The sequence below is a fragment of the Neovison vison genome, chromosome 13, assembly GCF_020171115.1.
Source record: "Neovison vison isolate M4711 chromosome 13, ASM_NN_V1, whole genome shotgun sequence".
In the NCBI taxonomy this organism is placed as follows: domain Eukaryota; kingdom Metazoa; phylum Chordata; class Mammalia; order Carnivora; family Mustelidae; genus Neogale; species Neogale vison.
Genome location: NC_058103.1, coordinates 110,709,134 through 110,728,714, shown reverse-complemented (window position 1 = coordinate 110,728,714; position 19,581 = coordinate 110,709,134). Strand labels below are relative to the sequence as shown.

Below are 19,581 nucleotides of genomic sequence, written 5' to 3'. Positions count from 1 at the left end.
CAGTAACTGGCATTAGATTCTTACAACTCTGGAAGTAGGTGGTACTACATTAGGTGATACTACATGTTTGCAAATGTATGAACAATGGTACTAAGAGGTTGTGATCTCTCCTTTGAGATGTTTTCTCCTGCACAATTTTTATTTCCATTAAAAACGTGGGAAACTGTACTACTACAAAGTCAAAAGCTACTAGCCCTGGTGTTTGGCAGTATGAAGAATCAGAGCACTGAAGAGAACTCTCAACAATACAAGGTACACACCTATAGTTTAACAAAGTATGTTGTATTATCCTTTTAAATGGCAAATCCTTTTAATCAGGTGGGCTGTCTTTTATACTTGCTCACTCCCTACACTCCATTCCTTGCTTTCAAAAGAGGAAATACGGGGGTACCCAGCTGGCTCAGTTGGGTTAATTGTCTGACTCTTGATTTTGGCTCAAGCCATGATCTCAGGGTCCTGTTATCAAGCCCCAGATTGGACATCACACTCAGTGGGGAGTCTGCTTAAGGATTCTGTCTCTCCTCCTCCCCCTCCCCCTATTTGGGTGTACTCTCTAAAACCTAAAAAAAAAAAAGGAAATACCCAAGTCTCATTAGATTTACACTAGAAAATTGTGTAGAGTAACTCAGACTAGAAAGGCTTACTTCACTGATGTTCCTAGGCGTCTCATGGCTTGGCAGCAAACTAATTATCATTTTATTGTAACATATTAAAGCAAGGATTTAAAAGAACTGAAAACTGAGTTCCTCAAGAATACTAAAGAACCTGTCCCTTGTATTTTTTGGCTGGTTAACATTCTTTAGGTATTAATCAGTTCTTCCCAATTCATTCTCATTATTTCTATTTTTATACTTTGTGGCTCCTGAAGTATTTCTTCCATCAGCAAAGCAAGGTACAGGCAAAACTTCTTTAAGGACCTTGCCATACATACCAGCTTATGCTCAATCCTTCCTGAGATTTCTTGACATATAAATGCACCAGCCAAACCCAGAAATGCAGGTTGATCTATCACCATTAAACAAGTAGACATAAGCAAAATCTGGTAGGCAACCTGAAGCAAACATTGTTCCTCACCAAGTTGCAGATCTGACTAATACTGTCAAAAAATGCTTCCTTTCTTAATGTAGTTCACTGCTGGTAATTTACTCTTTTTATCTTTCAAGTTACTGGTTATTTAAAAAATAAACTTCAGTAAAGCTAGTACGTGGCTACACACTGGTTTTCCATTTAGTCACACTTACCGTTTATCTTCCATGCACCAGGGACCTAATATGTGCCTGTGATAAGATAACCATCCCTGTACCCTTGGAGATCATGATAGTAGTGGGCTGCCTGGGTTTGCTGCAGGATGGAGATATGTATTAGTCAAGATTTTTTATCACAAACATTGAAAAAGGAATCTACTGGCAAGCATAGGGCCACCACAGAATGAGAGATTACAGAATGATATCCAGTAACTGGTACCATAGGGAAGGTTGTATGGTAGAAATACCGTCTTCAGTCCCCACATGACGCCTTCAATTAAGATAGAAAACCCAGGGAATATTTTGGAGCAGAATAGCTCAAACCCGAGGCTCAAGTAGTAGCACCAGAATGTACAGGTTTTTTACATTCAGAACATAAGAATACATTCTTAAGCAAAAGGTCACTTCCTTAAAAAGAAATTCATCAGGGGCGCCTGGATGGCTCAGTGGGTTAAGCCACTGCCTTCGGCTCAGGTCATGATCTCAGGGTCCTGGGATCGAGTCCCGCATCGGGCTCTCTGCTCAGCAGGGAGCCTGCTTCCCTCTCTCTCTCTGCCTGCCTCTCCATCTACTTGTGATTTCTCTCTGTCAAATGAATAAATAAAATCTTAAAAAAAAAAAAAAAAAGAAATTCATCAATAGACACAACTGATTCAAATCAACATGAGGCTAATGATATTGAATATAAAGACATGCAGGGCAAAATTTATGAGTTGCCTTTTCAATTTTGTTACATATCAATAAAGGAATACTGATTTTTGGAAAATTCTTCCTATAGACTTTGAAATTGTGTTTTTGATACCAATTTTCTCCTTATCAACACTTTTAATACAGCAAGCTACATTCTTAATTTTTACAAGGTAGTCTTCATTCAATATTAGAATTTACATTATAAATATTTGTAAAGTATGATGTCTTTTTTTCAATCTCCATTTAAAATGTAAGCTAAGGGACAAATAAGTTCCTTTATATAAATTAGCCCTTAAAATAGTGGGTGACAATTCATTGTTTACACTACTAGCTGACAAAGAAGAAATGTATTGCCCTTCCCAACCTTCGTAACAGAAAATGGGGAGTAAGATGCTCTTAATAAGTGAATTTTCTAAGTGACATTAAAAGCTAAAACTAATGTTTTAAACTCTATGCAACCCTGTCTGCACTGTAATTAGTCCACAAATTCAATTTAGCTATATTTACCCCCAAACACTAATATCCTCCACTTTGTCCTGAGGCAAAGCCCACTGCTATGAGTTTTGTGTGGTCACATAGCCAATCCTAAGAGCTAACATTTTAACACTTGCCACTATGGTAGTGACTTTGAGAAAACTATTTTACAATATTACCTAATTGGATCCTCATATAAAAATCCTCAGGTTAGTCATATTATCATTTCCATTTTTCCAATCAAGAAATTAAGGCACAGTCAAGTTGAGCATCACTCAAGTAACTTATAGTCCTCTCTCACAGCCATCAGCAGGACTTGTAAAGACTGGATCTGAGACTCTGGATAAATCCTTATAGACACTGGCACTTGGATGAATACAAATTGCTACCTCCTCCATCTTCTGTGTGATAAAGAGGCAAGTTAACTAAAACGGTTGGCATCTATAACGGTTGGGTGTTAGGAAATAGGTCAGTCCTTACGGAACTTCTTTCTACCAGATTAACATCTTTCAAAGTTGTTTTTTTTGTTTGTTTGTTTGTTTGTTTGTTTTTAAGGTTTTCTATTTTTAAGAAATGAGATTTAATAAGTTTCCTTTAAGTATATTATACACCCAACGTGGGGCTGAACTCAAGACCCTGACATCATGAGTTGCATGCTCTATTGACTGAACCAGCCAAGTGCCCCCTTAATGTTTCTTTTTGCTACCCTACAGGGTTTTGTAAGGCAAGTGTGTAAGGAAATTCTTTCCAATGACTTCCAGTGTTTTATTACCCTAAAGCAATTAGAGAACATTAAAGTTCTGTGTATCAAGTGCCTGGAAAATTTTATGCTTTTCTATTACACTAACTGTCCAGCAGAGGTCTCAATCAAATAGAAACAACAGTACTGTACCAGGCCCCTTCTCAGGCAACATTTTAAAGGGACAACTCAGGGGGCACCTGGGAGGCTCAGTGGGTTAAAGCCTCTGCCTTTGGCTCAGGTCATGATCCCAGGGTCCTGGGATCTCGAGCCCCGCATCAGGCTCGAACAGAGAGCCTGCTTCCTCCTCTCTCTTCCTGCCTGCCTCTCTGCCTACTTGTGATCTGTCAAATAAATAAATAAAATCTTAAAAAAAAAAGGTGGGGGGACAACTCAGTGATCCAACCAAGTTTAGAGAGTTGCAGGGGGTAGCACTGTGGCATCTGCATCCATAGTTTATAATGATACCTGGGGTCTCAAAATACTATGAATTCCTGATAGTTAATAGAACAGTCTGGATGTTAAACTTGAGATGCCATGTCAGTTCTTCCTTTTAGCTCAATTTCCCATATTGATGGACTTAAGGCAACAGCTTGCTAACTAACAAGGTAGGAAATCTAACAGGAGGTAATCTTAAATATGTCTATAGTAAAGCAAACATACATCTATGGAGTGAAAACTTCAAATAATTTAACAAGTCTTTGGTTTTTTACATTATTTCCCCTATAGAACCCTATGATTATAATTTATTCTAAGTTCTGTCCTCAAAAAACAATACAACTAAGTTACTATCTTTAAAGTTGCAAATAATGTAGAAATATAAAAACATTACATATCCAGAATATATTTTAATTAAAAATGTATCTATTTCAGTAGTATGTAGGAGTGAGGGAATTATTTTCTTCCCACTAATACTTTTACGTTTTTCTAAACGAAAAACTTGCAGTTACGTTGGAAAAAAGGATCTTATGTGCAAATAATTTGTGATGCTAAAACCATAAATTCTATTTTCCAAGAACAATTAGGAGCTTTATAAAAGAAAGCCACATAATATATCTTAAAAGACACTGCAATTCCTCTGCTTTTAAATCATTGCTATGCTGGAAAAATATATTTGGTTCTATCAGTAATCTCAGAATTAAGTATTCTCCAAAGTGGAAAGTATACGGTGCCACTTCAGGAGCACACTATTCAGCTATCCCCCCCAGCATTAAGAGCTGCCTATCAAAACAGTTAAAGCAGGTCAACACAGTCCAACATAATAAAGTTTCAATATGTGAGGCCAATATGCTCTTCTATGATGCTAAGAAACCAAAACAAATACTGAAATCAAAAGATTACAGCTAATTATCATACAGGTTTAGTTCTTTGTTGTAAGCCCCCTTTCTATAATATTAATAAAGGGAATACTTTACTGCAAAGAAAATTTATTTTACATATTGCTAACCATGAATTTTGTTGTTAGTTCACATAAATCTGCCTAGTACCACTATCCAAACAGCAGGACCATTTTATGTCCACATTTGTATTTACAAGGAGAATTTGCATGACTTACATAAATATAACTCTCAGTAGGTTTAACATGGAGATGCAATCCTACAGCCATAACGATAGCAATGTAGGAGAGATGTATTTTTAATTACCTTTCATTTGAGTGACCTTATTTAAAATATAAATTGATAACTTAGAAGTTCCTGGTCTCCTAAGGAGATTTTCAAAAACACTTAAAGAAACAGTGAGATTTTTAAGAAACATCCTCCATGTCCACATCCTGTTGTAATTTCTGCACCATTTTTTCTTCCAGCTGCTTTCCTTTGCCTGTTAAAAAAAAAAAATTCAATGTGACCTTGCCAAACTTATACAATACTTAATAAAGGATCTTAGATGTTAAGAAATTTAAGAATAGTAACTAAACTTACACAGGTCTTATAATCTGCCATGCATAAAGTAAGTATTTCATACACCCTCCTAACAACCTGCATTTTAAATGAGGGAACAGAAACCCAGAGACAAGATGAAATTGTACCAAATCACTAAGTAAGCCCAATAAGTCAAAGAGGTAGGATTGGAATCCTGGCCCTCTGGATCCAAAGTCCCTGCTTTTAACACTGTACTGATCTACCCTCAGAGCATTACCTAAAAAGTTAAATAACAGTTCATTCCTGTTGTTTGGGGTCAATTCATATTGCTTATACATGAAATAATGCTCCAGGATTTTGTCTATTTTGTTTTAATAAAATTTGGTACAAAAACTAATCTATTTAACCTATTCAACATGCAGTTTCAGAATTTGACCTTTACTAAAAACTTTAGGCAGGGAATCATTCAGGAATCAACTCTTCAACTAAATCTCACCAAAATTTCCTCCCTTCAGGTAATCTGCATAAGTAAATTATATAACAGATGGTATCTGGTGCCTGCTGAGTAAAAACTGGTTTTCCAGCACCTCACAAAAGAAACTATGCACACAAACGACTGCCCAGGTGGATGACCACAGACAAGTTACATAAACACACAAAAAAGGTTTTAACACAAAACAGCAGTTCTCAAACTTGAGTATCAAAATCAGTGTCAGAACCCAGAGAGCTACGAAGGAACAGAAGCTCAGACTCAAAAGGCCTGGGCCTCCATATTTATAAATTTCCCCAATTAATTCCCATTCCAACCAAAGTTAGAAAACCACTCCTATAAAACAGTGTTCTTAATAAAAACAAATAGAAGCAAAGTCTATGAAATTGTTACTTGAATCTTTGGACTAGCTTATGAAATCTCATTCTATGAAGAGGAAAAGAAACACCATATGCAATAAAATTGGAACTGGGAAATACAATGTATAAATCATATTTTTAAAAACCAAGTTGTATCATAAATCAGGTATTTACATAAAAAAAATAAAAAGCTGATACTCATTTACATACACTGCAACAATGTAGATTTTTCATCTCTCTACTGAAAGAGAACTCCTGTGTAATATAGTACTTACCTGCAAGAGGGGCCCGGATAAGATGAATGTTTTGCTTGACTTCTTTGATGTCCTGAACTTTCTGTAATTCTTTATTTTTCTTTAATCTATGATAAAACATATCAAAGCCAAAATTTCAGTTACATTAACTTCTTTAAATGATATTAATAATTTCTAAAAATAAATTTTATTAGCCACACAGATAAGCAATGAGAACTCAAAATTATTTTCTAGTTCCTAATAAGCATATCAAATCAGGATTTCTACACTACCAACTTGTTCATTGATTATATCCCTAGTACTGAGTTGGGGATAAAGTGGAGATTAATATATATATTGCTGAGTGAATGAAGAAATGTGATTGAAAGAAAGAATTAAATCTCAGACATCAATGTCTATTATACAAATAAAATGCCTAGATCGTTTCTCCTCAAACTGAGAATACACTGTTACCTCATTTTTTTTAAGTCAGTAATTAAAAGAACACAAAACATGTAAAACATTCATTTTAGACAAGCTAACAGTCTTTCTCAAACATTTAGGCTCCCTTTTTGTAACAATTCATTTTTTTAAAGCCAGAAAGCTGTTTGCACATGGTTTTCTATGACAGATTTAAATAGTGATGAGATAAAAAATAAGTAAATCTACTTTAAAAGAAAGACCAATTGTAGGCTGGGGCCAGGGAAGTGTAAGATGAGGCCACATCTTGTTAGCCATAAAGAAAGCACCCAAAAGAAGATGAGGAATTGTCAAGATGACACGGAAGCCTGCCTGAAGGAATTCCCACTGGCCAATATGGAGCACTTGGAACATCAAAATAAATAATGACAAATAATTATAACCCACCGAATACCATAAGAATGAATAAATACAGATCTATGAATAAACAATAAAGGAGTACATTTTGAACTTGTAAAAGGGAGAAGTTCTTTTACATGGGAGAGCCAACTAATAAGTGTAGAAGAAATTACTGAATTGGAAAAATCACCATTTAGCAACAATCACTATAATAACAGATTCAGACAAGGTTCCACTGGATGCTAACACCAGTAGGCACCAGTTTGAGAAATAAGGGACTCTTTGTAGAGTGTCAAAGTATTCCCCTAAGATATGTACGGATTAAAAAGGAGGGGAAAAACTTTCCCTTGGAGAAAACTGGCAGATCAGTCACTTGGGATAACATGTGCCTCCTAATACGTAGGTCTTTCTTAGGTATCATTGCTATGATATTCTGGCCAAAAGTACCTAACCTGAATCTAATCATGAAGCAAACATTAGACAACCACAAACAGAGGAAGTGTCTATTACAATAACTGACCTGTACTCTTCAAAAATATCAATGTCATTTAAGACAAAGATGAGAAAGTGTCCAGGTAAAAGGAGCTTGAGGAGATATTACCATTAAACCGCAATGAAAGATCCAGGATTATCTGCTGCTATAAAGAACATGACTAGAACTGCTCAAATCTAAATAATGTCTGTAGGTTATATAATAGTATTGCTGAATATTTATTTCCTGATTTTGGTAACTATACTACAGTTGTAGAAGAACATGTTCTTATGTTTAGAATATATACACTGAAATATCCTCAGGAAAAGGGCATCATGTTTTCAACTTACTATAGAGACAAGGATACAGTAAAGAGTATACAAAAGTTCTTTACAGTATTCTTAATTTTCTGAGGTTACATGAAAACAAAAAGTGGGAAAAAAAAAACCTCTGGATTTCTAGTAGTAATTATTTTTCCAAGAGTTACTTGATAGATATATTCATACCTGTTCATTATAAATTTAGCTTGGCGCTTCTGTTTGATCTCTTCAACTCTCTTCATTGCATCAACTACAAAAAAAATTTGTTAAGAGTTAGCAAATTTTTGCATATCCAAGCAAAAGCTTTAATGATCACTCCCCTTTATTCCCATTTAGAAATGTATTAAATAAAAAACTCATTGTAAAAACAATCCCTACTAAAATAACTAAAGAAGGTAAATACTCTTGGCTGACATAACTTGTTAACTATCTTTCACAAATAAATCTCTATTTTTATTTTATAAAAGCCTTTACTGCTACTAAGTTTTCCTTCGACTTTAAACCAGCCCAATGCTTCTCACACTTTACAGAGAATGGATTAATGGCAACTAATCCCTTCTTAGTTTGTCCTCTCCATTAATAAAAGCATCATTCTGGGCATAAATACTATTTCTCTAAGTGCCTGGGAAATGATCTGCACAGGATGAACACTGACAGAATAAACTAATCATTTTACCATGTTCCCAACCACTAAAATCCAACTGTTCTGGGAAATGCGTAGAGGAGCTGAATCCAAATATGCTCTAGAATCTATACCAGCACTAAGAGAAACCACACATATAATTTTAAATTTTCTGGCAGCCACATCAGAAAATAAAAAAGGAACAGGTCAAAATCTAATAAAAGATTTTGTTTAGCCAACATATCCAAAATACTGTCATTTCAACATAGTATAATTACTGAGGTTATTTTATGCTTGTTTTCATCTGAAGTCTTCAAAAGCTATGTATTTTACATTTACAGCAAATCTGGAATTAGACTAACCACATTTTAAGTGCTCAGCAGCCCCGTGGCTGCCATATTGGGCAAAACACTCCCAATCTAATTTCTTATATTCTATGGATCTGAAGAGGAGCAGGATATTCACATAATCTTAAAATATCTCCCCAAAATATACTTATTAATTACAAAGGATAAAATACTAACTTTACAGTGAAGAAATGTACCAGAGGCCACCTTAACCAAGGATCAAAGTTAACATGGACAGAAATAGGACCCCAATGGATAACATATGCCTCTATATGGCAGGACATAATGATAAGAACTCAGCATCACATCTATGGTATCTTACCAAATGTACACTACCCAAATCTAACTTGAGGCAATATCAAACAAATGCCAATTAAGGGATTTTATACCAAATGCGTGACTCATACTCTTCAAAACCATGAATATCACGAGATACCAAAACTCACAAAATATTAAAAATTTGAGGAGAGGGCGCCTGGGTGGCTCAGTGGATTAAGCCGCTGCCTTCGGCTCAGGTCATGATCTCAGGGTCCTGAGATCGAGACCCGCATCGTGCTCTCTGCTCAACAGGGAGCCTGCTTCCTCCTCTCTCTCTGCCTGCCTCTCTGCCTACTTGTGATCTCTCTCTGTCAAATAAATAAATAAAATCTTTAATAAAAAAAAAAATCTGAAGAGAAAAATAACGCATGTACTATTCTTACACAGGTCTGAGAGTAAATGATAATACTATATCAATGCTAATTTATTGATTTGAATGACTATCGTTCTATATGAGAATGTTCTATTTTTTAGGAAATATTGTATTTTTATAGTTCTATTAAACCACTCAGGGATAAAAACATTATGCGTTGTCAGGTGCCCATTATGTATATAATTTAAGTTCAGAAAATTACAGAAGGAAAGGGAGAGAGAGAATAGGTAAATTTAGTAAAAATGTTATTTGAGGAATTTGGACAAAGGAATTCTTCATCTTTTCTGTTGTCTAAAATTAACTCAAAAGAAAAACATTTAAGTGTAGGATGCCTGAGTAGCTAAGTCAGTTAAGCATCTGCCTTTGGCTCATGTCATGATCTCAGGGTTCTGAGATCAAGCCCCACAGCAGGCTCCCTCCTCAATAGGGAACCTGCTTCTCCCTCTCCCTCTGTCCCTCCTCGCCCCCCACTTGTACTCGCTTGCTCTCTAATAAATAAAATCTTTAAACAAACAAAAACAAATACACATTTAAGTGTAATATACTTCAAAGTGTATTACTTAATACACATTTAAGTATAATCCGGGGTCCAGCAACATTGGCATTATCTGAGAGCTTGTAAGAAATGCAGAATCTTGGGCTCCACCCAGACATGCTGTATCACAATCTGCATTTTAATAAAGCACCCCAGACGGCCCCATGGGGGCACTGGTATTAAGAGGATGCTTCTATGAATAGTCTAAGACAAAGTCAACTCTACATCTGCACATGCCAGATATACAACTAAATATACAACTAAATATGCCAGATATACAACTCTTTCTTTGCCTTTCAACAGAAATTGATTAAGGCTAAGTTCTAGTACTCAAAAGTATTTCTATACCTTACAGTTACTCAGAAGCGAAATAAAAACACAGAAGTGGCAGGTAAATACTTCCCAAACAGTAAGACACTGTATTTCCAAATATTCCATAAGACTGAAAAATTTTAAATGTAAGAAGCACCTGATACTAAAAACTTGATCTGAAATACAGAGACATAAGGGATAAAATACAAACTATTCTTACTAGTATTCTTGTTTTGGAAGTTCTCCTACTATTGACATCAGCATCTTAACAAAGGCTGCTCAGTCCCTACCTTGACACAATTTAAAAATGTAAATAATGAATATAAAATTATTGCCAACAGATTAGCTTACAGACCTATGATACTGAAATAGGGGTTGTGGGAAATCAAATCTGAGGAGGCTATCTTGAAATAGTAACAAAAAAGAAAAGGCCAAAATAAAATTCAATGGGATATAGAAATGCTTTAGGACCTTCTAAAAATGTCCTTGACAAGTTCTGCCTTTTAGAAACACTGTAAGAATTTGTATCAAAAATGTGTGGTGACAGATGTTAATTAGATTTACTGTGATCATTTCACAATATATGCAAATATCAAATCATTACATTGCATACCTGAAATGAATGTTATATGTCAATTATATCTCAATTAAAATAAAAGAATCCTATTAATCTCTTCTGAAATCCTTGAGTTTGAATCCATTATTTTTTTTAGCAAATAAACCTAGTAAAATCCACTGCTCTTCAGAAATTAACTCTTCCTCTAATTACAAAACAGAAGGAATGACTTTATTTAAAAAAACAAAACACCAAGAAGCAAAAGTACTTAAGGCCATATGGAAAAGGCAATTCCAAAACTGGACTCTCAAATCTCCACATGGTCCAGGAAGATAATAATCTTTTAGAGGGTGGCAAGTACTACCACAAAGCCCCTAATTTTTCAATTCCTCCCCTAAAGTGCTGTGACTGGGCAAAAGGAGATAAAAAGCCCTGCCTATGAACTATTCAAATCTGATAAAGTCGGGGCATCTGGGTGGCTCAGTTGGTTAACTGTATGCCTTCAGCTCAAGTCATGATCCCAGGGCTCTGAGATCAAGCCCTGCACTGGGGAAGGGGGTTGGGGGGTGGAAATCCCTGCTCAGCAGGGAGCCTGTTTCACCCTCTCCCACCTCCCCTCCGACTGTGCTCTCTGGCTCTATCTCTCCGTCAAATAAAATGAATAAAATCTTATTAAAAAAAAATTGACAAAGTCCACAGGACTCTGAGCCCTGGGAACCTCTAATTAACAAAACCAACTATATCACTGCTACACCCAAGACTAGAAATGGCTAAAGACTGCATAAGACCGCTGTAGGGAGAAGAAAGTCAAAGCCAAGGGCCTCAAACATACACATAGGGGCATCTACAAGCTAGCTTAAGGAATCTGGTTTTACAACATATGGGATTTTTTTTTTTTTCATTAGTCTCTGCTTAGTTTGGAAAAATGAAAAAGACAAGGACTAGTTATCCTTGCTTTTAACTTCAGTAGTCTATAGCTTGATTTATACCTAAGTCATGCACTTAGAAGTCCTCTTAGGAAATATAATTACCTTAAGTACTGTACTTTTCAATTTTACAGAAGCATTACATTTTATAAGGTATACAGAATATAATGTTTATAAACCTAAACCAAATTATTTAAACTTGGAAAGTATCTTAGGTTTTGTGTATATTTTACCTATGCCACACCCCAAAAAAAGTATTCTCCACCTCTATTCTCAGATTTTTAAACCTTTTTATATCTTTGTATAGACACTCCAAATAATAGAAAATCTAATAATTACATTTAAAAAAAATTTTGTTTATTTATTTTAGAGAGGAGTGAGCAGGGGGAGGAGCAGAGGGAGAAAACCTCCAGCAGACTGCACACTGAATGCAGAGCCCAACACAGGGTTCCAACCCACGACCCTGAGATCATGACCCGAGTTGAAACCAAGAGTCAGATGCTTAAATGACTGAATCACTCAGGAGCCCTTACATTATTTTTATAATGGACACATCAGCCAATTCTGAAAAGGATTTGGGGCAGCTTATCATAAAAGATACAAGTACAACAGAACCATTAAAATGAGGAAAAGAATAAAAGCCAACCAATGAAAAGAAAATTAATATTTAAATATTAAACATTAAATTCAAAGTACTATCCCAAAATAGTCTCTCCTCAAAATTCCTGGTAATTTTTTGTGACTTACTAGTTTTATTCCATAACTCTCGCTGGTATTTGACAGGTTCATTTCTACGTTTTTCAAATTCAAATGAATTATCCTGTAAGAAAAGGAAAAATATGGTTCTAAGAGAGATACAAAAGGAAGCATTTCTTAAAAACTTCTCTTCGTCACAAGAGTTGTGTTTCAAATCATAGACACATCTTAAGATTTCCCAGGGTGACCCTAGCAAATGTTAAGTTTTCATACTACTTCTCCTTTACACACCAGATATACAAGACAGCACTACTGAAAACATCAATCAATATACAAGTGATTTTTAAGAAGACAAGAGAAGGAGGGTACCAGCCCCATCCTTCAGAGGGTCATATAACAATCATGAAGATTTCAAACAAACTGAAGAGGCTTCCCTAATTTCCCATTCCAAGATAAGACAGACTCACAGGCAGAAAACTTTCTGTTAGGTTGAACCATATGAATTACCACTTTTCATAGGTCAAAAAGAGTCAAACTTTGAGAACTTCACATTGTTGAACCTATTCACCTATCATGTTTATACATTTCAGTACTGATATAGCTTTATTATAACATCAAAGTGTAAAACTACACATCTTCAAATAAATGTGGTGCTGCTCTGCATGACAAAATTTTCTCCCAGAAATTTTTCAGGCCCTCTCTAAATGTAGTTTGTATTTTGACAGTTAATAAACCCTACTTACCTCAAAACATGTGAAACTATTTTAGAGAAACACTACAAATTTCTTGGAAAAACTGCAGGTCTATTTCTTAGTTTTCAAATCTATCTGAGATAGGAATGGAACAGCATTGATTCTGTATTTACCTATTTCATTTACATATACACGACCTGTTCAATCACAATAACCTCAGCAAAGACAAGGCAACTAACTGGTCACCAGCAAATGACTGTGACTGGCATCCTTTCTTCTCTCATGAAGTTGTCACTTGCATTTGAAGTGCTGTTTATTCTCATCCATACCGGAAATTATTTTTGTGACAATAATTGTGAATTGTCTTTGCACCTTGTCAAAAAATATTCTTCCCATTCACTGAAAATGAAGCCAGGGAGGGTCTTCATAGCAACTGCATAGAGACTGCCCTTAGGAACCCTCACACACTGTTGGTGAGAATGCAAGTTGGTGCAGCCACTTTAAAAAACAGCATGGAGATTCTTCAAAAAGTTAAAAATAGAGCTACCCTATGATCCAGCAATTGTATTACTGGGTATTTACCCCAAAGATACAGATGTAGTGAAAAGAAGGGCCACATGCACCCAATATTCACAGAATGTCCACAATCGCCAAACTGTGGAAGGAGTCGAGATGCCCTTCCACAGACAAATGGATAAAGAAGATTTGGTCCATATATACAATAGAATATTACTCAATCAATAGGACGAATACCCACCATTTGCATCAACATGGATGGAACAGGAGGAGATTATGCTAAGTGAGTAAGTTAAGCAGAAAAAGACAACTACAGGATTTCACTTTTATTTGGAACATAAGGAATAGTATGGAAGACATTAGGAGAAGGAAGGGAAAAATGAAGGGGGGAAAAATGAAAAATGAAGGGGGGAAAAATGAAATCAGAGGGAGAGACAAACCAGAAGACTACAGACTGCAGGAAACAAACTGAGGGTTTCAGAGGAGAGGTGGGGAGGGGAGTGGGTGAGCCTGCTAATGGGTATTAAGGAGGGCACAGACTGATGGAGCACTGGGTGCTATACACAAACAATGAATCATGGAGCACTATATCAAAAACTAGTGATGTACTTATGGTGACTAATATAACATAATAAAAAAAGAAAGAAAGAAAGAGAAACTGCCCTTAAAGGAGCAGATAGGTGGTAAAGAGGAAGTCATGGAGGGAAGAACAGTTTAAAGATCTTCCTCCTTCAGACGAGATCGGCGCGTTCAGGGTGGTATGGCCGTAGACAAAGATCTTCCTCCTTCAAAGGCAGCTTGCGCAGCAGCTTTCACCTCCTCCTTTCATAGGGGTCAAATGTGGACAAGCTTCACCAGGCCCTTGTACCCACCCCATAACAACCTAATGATGGACGCTCATGCCTGAAATTCCCTCACCCATGACTTCCCATTATTTCTCCTTCAACACACACTTCCTGCTCTCAAAGTCCTGTAAGGAAATTCAGAAACTAACAAATGAGTCTACAACAAATCTCATCAGAGCCCTCAATGGTATTAAGGAAATCCTTTAATCTGTTAGCTTCCTCTTAAAATCCTCGAGAATAGTAACTTCCAATTTCACTCCAATCCATTTAAATTATTTTCCCTTTTGTGTGCAGGAGCTAAAAAATGGTTTTTTGAGAATAAGGGAAATCACTTCCATAAACTGAATTAGGAATTTTTTCCTTTACAGAATTCTGCAGATTTATGGTTTTTAGGATGTTACAATATTATTACAATCGCCAAATACAAATAAATCACTCACCAATCTTGTCATAGAAAATGTTGTTATAGGTAAATTACATTTAATACCTAATAATAACCTTCCCATACCAAAGTTAGTAATTATACTGATAGCTAACTATACTCACCACTGTAAGCTCTTTACCAGCTGCTTTACGGAATGCTTTAGTCCACCTGACCTTGCGAGGATTCCGCTTCTTTTTAAAGTTTTTATGACACTTGGATTTACAGAATCTGAACACCTACAAAAAAAGTTAAAATACTGGAGTCAACATTAAGAATGTTTCTATCCTAGGATGTTATGCATGCCATAAAAACATAGTGCAAAGTCTGAGAAATGACAATGGTTCTAACAATTCCTTCTACTTACACCACCATTTAAAAATATGTGAGACATATAAGATTAAATGTAAAATGAACTATTTTTTTTTACTATCATTTGACTATCAAATATCATCACAACTAATGGCTCAAGAGCCCCAAGTATATGGTTAAAAATCATCAGTCATTTTTACAGATTAACAATAAAACCTTAAAATCATCATGAATAATAACAATGGTTTCAAAGAAAGTCATTTATTTAAATCCCTTCCTACTTAATAATAATTCTCAAATATCACTTGCTATATACCTCAATGGGGGTGAAAATTTCAAACACCTATTCCAAAATCTTCTTTGGTTCTTTCCATCCTTTTTGTTAACAGCACAAAATAATTTCAAAAAAGCAACTAACATTGGGTATAGATTTGTGTTCTAAACTATTTACTCACAGGTCTACTAGGAAAGTTCTTCAATATTATAATTCTCTACCTTTATGCCAGAAGATATGACCCTTTATCAGTGCTAACTTATGATTTAATGATGCTTCAATGTGCCCCTGAAATGGCTTACTGGGACTCACTGGAAGTCTAAAATACATTATTTTATTACTTTTTAATGTCTTAGAACACACTGCAATTTGTACATCTAGAGGAAATCTGAAAAGAAAAAGTACTACTTTGGAGTACTAGATGTTGACAAAAAATCTTAAGTTTAATTATCCTACCTAGAAGATGTGGCCCATAAAAAAAAGTCAAAATGAGGTATAAACATTTCAAATTGTGTGTACAGATCACAAACCTGTGTGTATATATCACAAGCCAAAATACTTTTCATTTTATGTACACTTTGTTCTATGGGGGAATTCAAGCAGGTCCCTATACACACTAGGACACAGTCTTCTTAGAACAGTATAATACTAGTTTAATCTGACACAGGTCAGTACCTCCTAGAGAGGACAGGAGTCAAAACATGTCTATATTGTTGAATTAGTTTCAAGGAATGGAAATATATGCATACAAGTGGATCTCCTAGAATATTCCACTATGAATTCACTATCAGTAAATTTTTTTTTTAGTATTTTCAGTCCAAAAGACTATTAACTTTTTAAGTAAAAGCCTCCTACATTTAATACCTTCTAGATAACTCCTAGACAAGTCCCCAGTTCTGAGATATACCGAACGAGATGCCTGAACTCCTGGGTCTGCTCAATTCCAGAGCCAAGGAGAGTTACAGAGAAGTCTACTTGAACTCTATATCTAATAGATGTTAACTTAAAAAGAACAAGGAAGTATCTGAAGAGAATGGAATCACTGGAGATGTGAAGCAAATTCAATCCACAAATAAGGTTCTACTATGTACCTGATATTATCAGGTGCTAGAGATACAAGAATAATTAAAATATGATACTCTACCATGAGAAGTTTAGGCTAGGATTATTAATAGTCTCGATTTACAAAGGAGACATTGAGATCAGGATAGGGCATACACAATACATACAATGATCATGTTTAAGTAACATGGAAATACAAAATAAGGGAGTGATTTAATCTATGGTGGGGTAAGTGATGGATGGATTGTGAGGCAAAACTTCATAGTCCTCTATCATCATCCTCAGTTTTCAACAAATGATATAGTATTTCAGCTTCAAAGTTCTTCAACTCTTTCTTCAATTCCACTGATTGAACACTTATTAAGGACTCATTAAGGGCACATGTATTTTCTATGTTTGCAAAGTACATGAAAATAGGGGACATTAACATTAATTCTACCACTAAGAAGCTACCCAAGAAGCCTAAGAGGGGCAGTTTCTATGAGAAACTGTCTCAAAAGCTAAGAGAAAAAAGGCAGAAAAAAGAGTGGCTATAAAAATGACCAGTGCCTAATCTGGAACCAGAGTGGGATGGCAAAAAGAAAGCAAAGACCACTATACTCTCCACAGGCAGATCGATGACCTCATAACTAAATGAAAGGTGCAAAGATGATTCACACGTCTAGCAAAACTGTCTAGACATAGGACAGTGGTATTAATTCAGAAAACAAAAAAGACCTGAGGTAATTAGGAATTATTTCAATAGGCTCACTGCTGGTTACAGACAGAATCTCTGCATCGAGTGGAAAATTCAGACTAGAGCTAAAAAAATACAGATTTGAGAATCATTAACACAGAAAAAATAAAAGAAAGAAAGAAAAGAAATACTTATCTTCTTTGGTGCTTCAGGACCTCTGCTTCTTATATCGCCAGCTAACTCTGTCTGGGATCCACAGGTCTTCCCTAGAGTAAGATGGCTCCCAGCCAATTCTAACCCGTCCTTGCTAGCAATACACACTTCCTCATCAATATGAATTTCCCCTGTGTCTGCCAGATCAACACCCAACTCTAGATAGCTCCCATGATCTGTTGTTTTAGTTCCTATACCCACCTGAGAAGCAGTGCTGGACAAAAATCGTAAAATTATGATGACCAGATCATCTACAAAGCCACCGTGCCCACTGTGAATTAAATGCCAACCTAGCAACTATTGAGTTCGTTTCTATAAACTTTTTATCATGTTCCTGACAACAGATATTCAAAAGACTTCTGCAAGTTCTTTCAAGTTCCCAAACCTAGCTTTGGTCCCACACTTTCCGCAGGAACCCCTTGCTCCTAATTAATGACGTCAGTATCTTCCAGCTGTAAGAGATATACGGTGATGACACAGGATCTGTATTTCCTTAGCATATCAAAGTCACCTGTCTGGCATCCCAGATCCTCTTCTCCTCCCCACAAAGACACCAATTTAACAGAGCTAGAGGAAATGAAGAATCTTTTTTTTTTTTTCCACAAGTGCCCAGTGATTCAGAAGCAAATATGAGAGGTCGAATTCTGAGAAACAATGTATTAAATTAGTATAGAATGAGATTCATTCTGCTGTAAGACAAATTCGTGTATCATTCACAAAGTCTTTCACAACCAGGCCTCGTAATTACGTTTATATTTTATGTTTATGTACGTACCTTTATACCGTTATATTTTATGTTTATGTACGTACCTTTTCGTGTAGACTTATATGTGTATTTACAGCCTCACCCCACGCCTCTATCACGATATACAATCCAGTCACTTCCCTAGAGCCTGCTTAGCAGCGCCTCTACTCAACCGTTCACTTTACTTGCACTTAGAATGCTCTCCTCACTTTTTTAAGCCAACATTCGAGACCCAGGATAAATGACATCTCCTTTCTGAGCCTCTTCACAGACGACCCTCCCCAGGTCACCTGCGCCTTCGCAATACAGAACTACTACTAAGCTACAGGGAACAAACAGTCCAATCAACTTCGACACGTCACGGACATTCTCAAGTTTTATTCGTGTCTGTGGACACAGGCCTTCGTAATGAGGCTTGACTGGGCATACATTCAACAAAGTCGGCTGAATTCAAGAACTTCACTCACGTACAAGAGAGACCAAACAGCCCAAACACACCCCCGGACTCCATTCGGCGCCGGCTCAAATAACTGGGGAACCTCGCCGCCGCCAGCCTTGTCCAAAGCTGGGCTGCTGAAAGGGCTCGGTTCGGACACCCACAGGGAGAAAGGCCCTCAGGTCAAGGACGAGGCCAGAGCTTCTTGTAAAATCACCCTCTTGTGAGGGCAGCGCAGACAACCCGAACCAAACGCTCCGGGAGCAGGAGGACCCGGCGCCGAGCCCGCCCCGCCTCACGCTCGCGGGAGCGTCGCACAGCGGGCGCTCGTCCTGGGCGTCTCACCTTGCAATCGTTGCGGACAAACATCATGCCGTGGCCGGGGTAAATAGGGCCCGAACAGAAATAACACTTCTCAATCCGCATATTGAAACCGCGTGAGGTCCCACTGCCCAGACGCCGATCTTAAGCGGAAGTGACGCAGCTAGGTCACAGGAAGTGATTCTCTTCAATACCCGACCCGGAAAAAGCGAGCGTCCTTCTTCCCTGAGGGCCCTGGGATGCTGTCCGAATGTGACGGCGCCACCCAGCGGCCGGGTAAGCAACAGCGCGGCCGTTTGGCTCAGGCGCAGAGCTGCAAAATTGGCCTCATGACCCTCGCTCTTCGGAAGTGAAACGTGCTGCTCTTCTCCTTTCTGGGCTCGCTTCCACGGCGCCTTGTACCCAAAACGTCATACCCTATAACATCAGCATTTACTCATATCTTATATGGTTTGTGCTTTATCCCCGGCTGACTCCACCCACTGAGACGCCTCTAAGAACTCCTTTCTCCGCTGCCTGCCCTTTTACCCGCCTGTGATTGATGTCCCCAGCGTAGTGGGGTCGCCGGCCGCACTGAGAACCTACTTCGGACCTTAGGACCTACGCATAGGGTTCTCTGAGGCTCAGAGAACGTTACCAGCAGTTGTTGAAAGACTCGTTGTGATTTTTTTTACCTTTTCTCCC

General features: G+C 37.1%; 1 protein-coding gene across 1 annotated transcript; it reads right to left on the bottom strand.

The window, feature by feature from the left end:
• Positions 1-4,557: 4,557 nt before the first annotated feature.
• On the bottom strand, positions 4,558-19,069 carry RSL24D1 (ribosomal L24 domain containing 1). The gene is made up of 6 exons (XM_044230854.1): positions 18,922-19,069; positions 14,984-15,097; positions 12,436-12,508; positions 7,886-7,949; positions 6,131-6,216; positions 4,558-4,965 (listed from the first exon to the last, which is right to left on the bottom strand). The coding sequence occupies exons 1-6, from the start codon at positions 19,000-19,002 to the stop codon at positions 4,892-4,894; spliced, it is 492 nt and encodes a 163-aa protein (XP_044086789.1). The 5' UTR covers positions 19,003-19,069; the 3' UTR covers positions 4,558-4,891.
• Positions 19,070-19,581: the final 512 nt, after the last annotated feature.

Bases quoted from the DNA above. Each gene is read 5' to 3' on its own strand.
- RSL24D1 (XM_044230854.1), bottom strand. From the start codon at position 19,002: ATGCGGATTGAGAAGTGTTATTTCTGTTCGGGCCCTATTTACCCCGGC. The intron at 7,950-12,435 runs GTAAGTCACAAA...TTTTTTTTGTAG, and splicing joins AGAGTTATGGAATAAAACTA to TTGATGCAATGAAGAGAGTT. The intron at 4,966-6,130 runs GTAAGTACTATA...TTTTTTTAACAG, and splicing joins TATCCGGGCCCCTCTTGCAG to GCAAAGGAAAGCAGCTGGAA.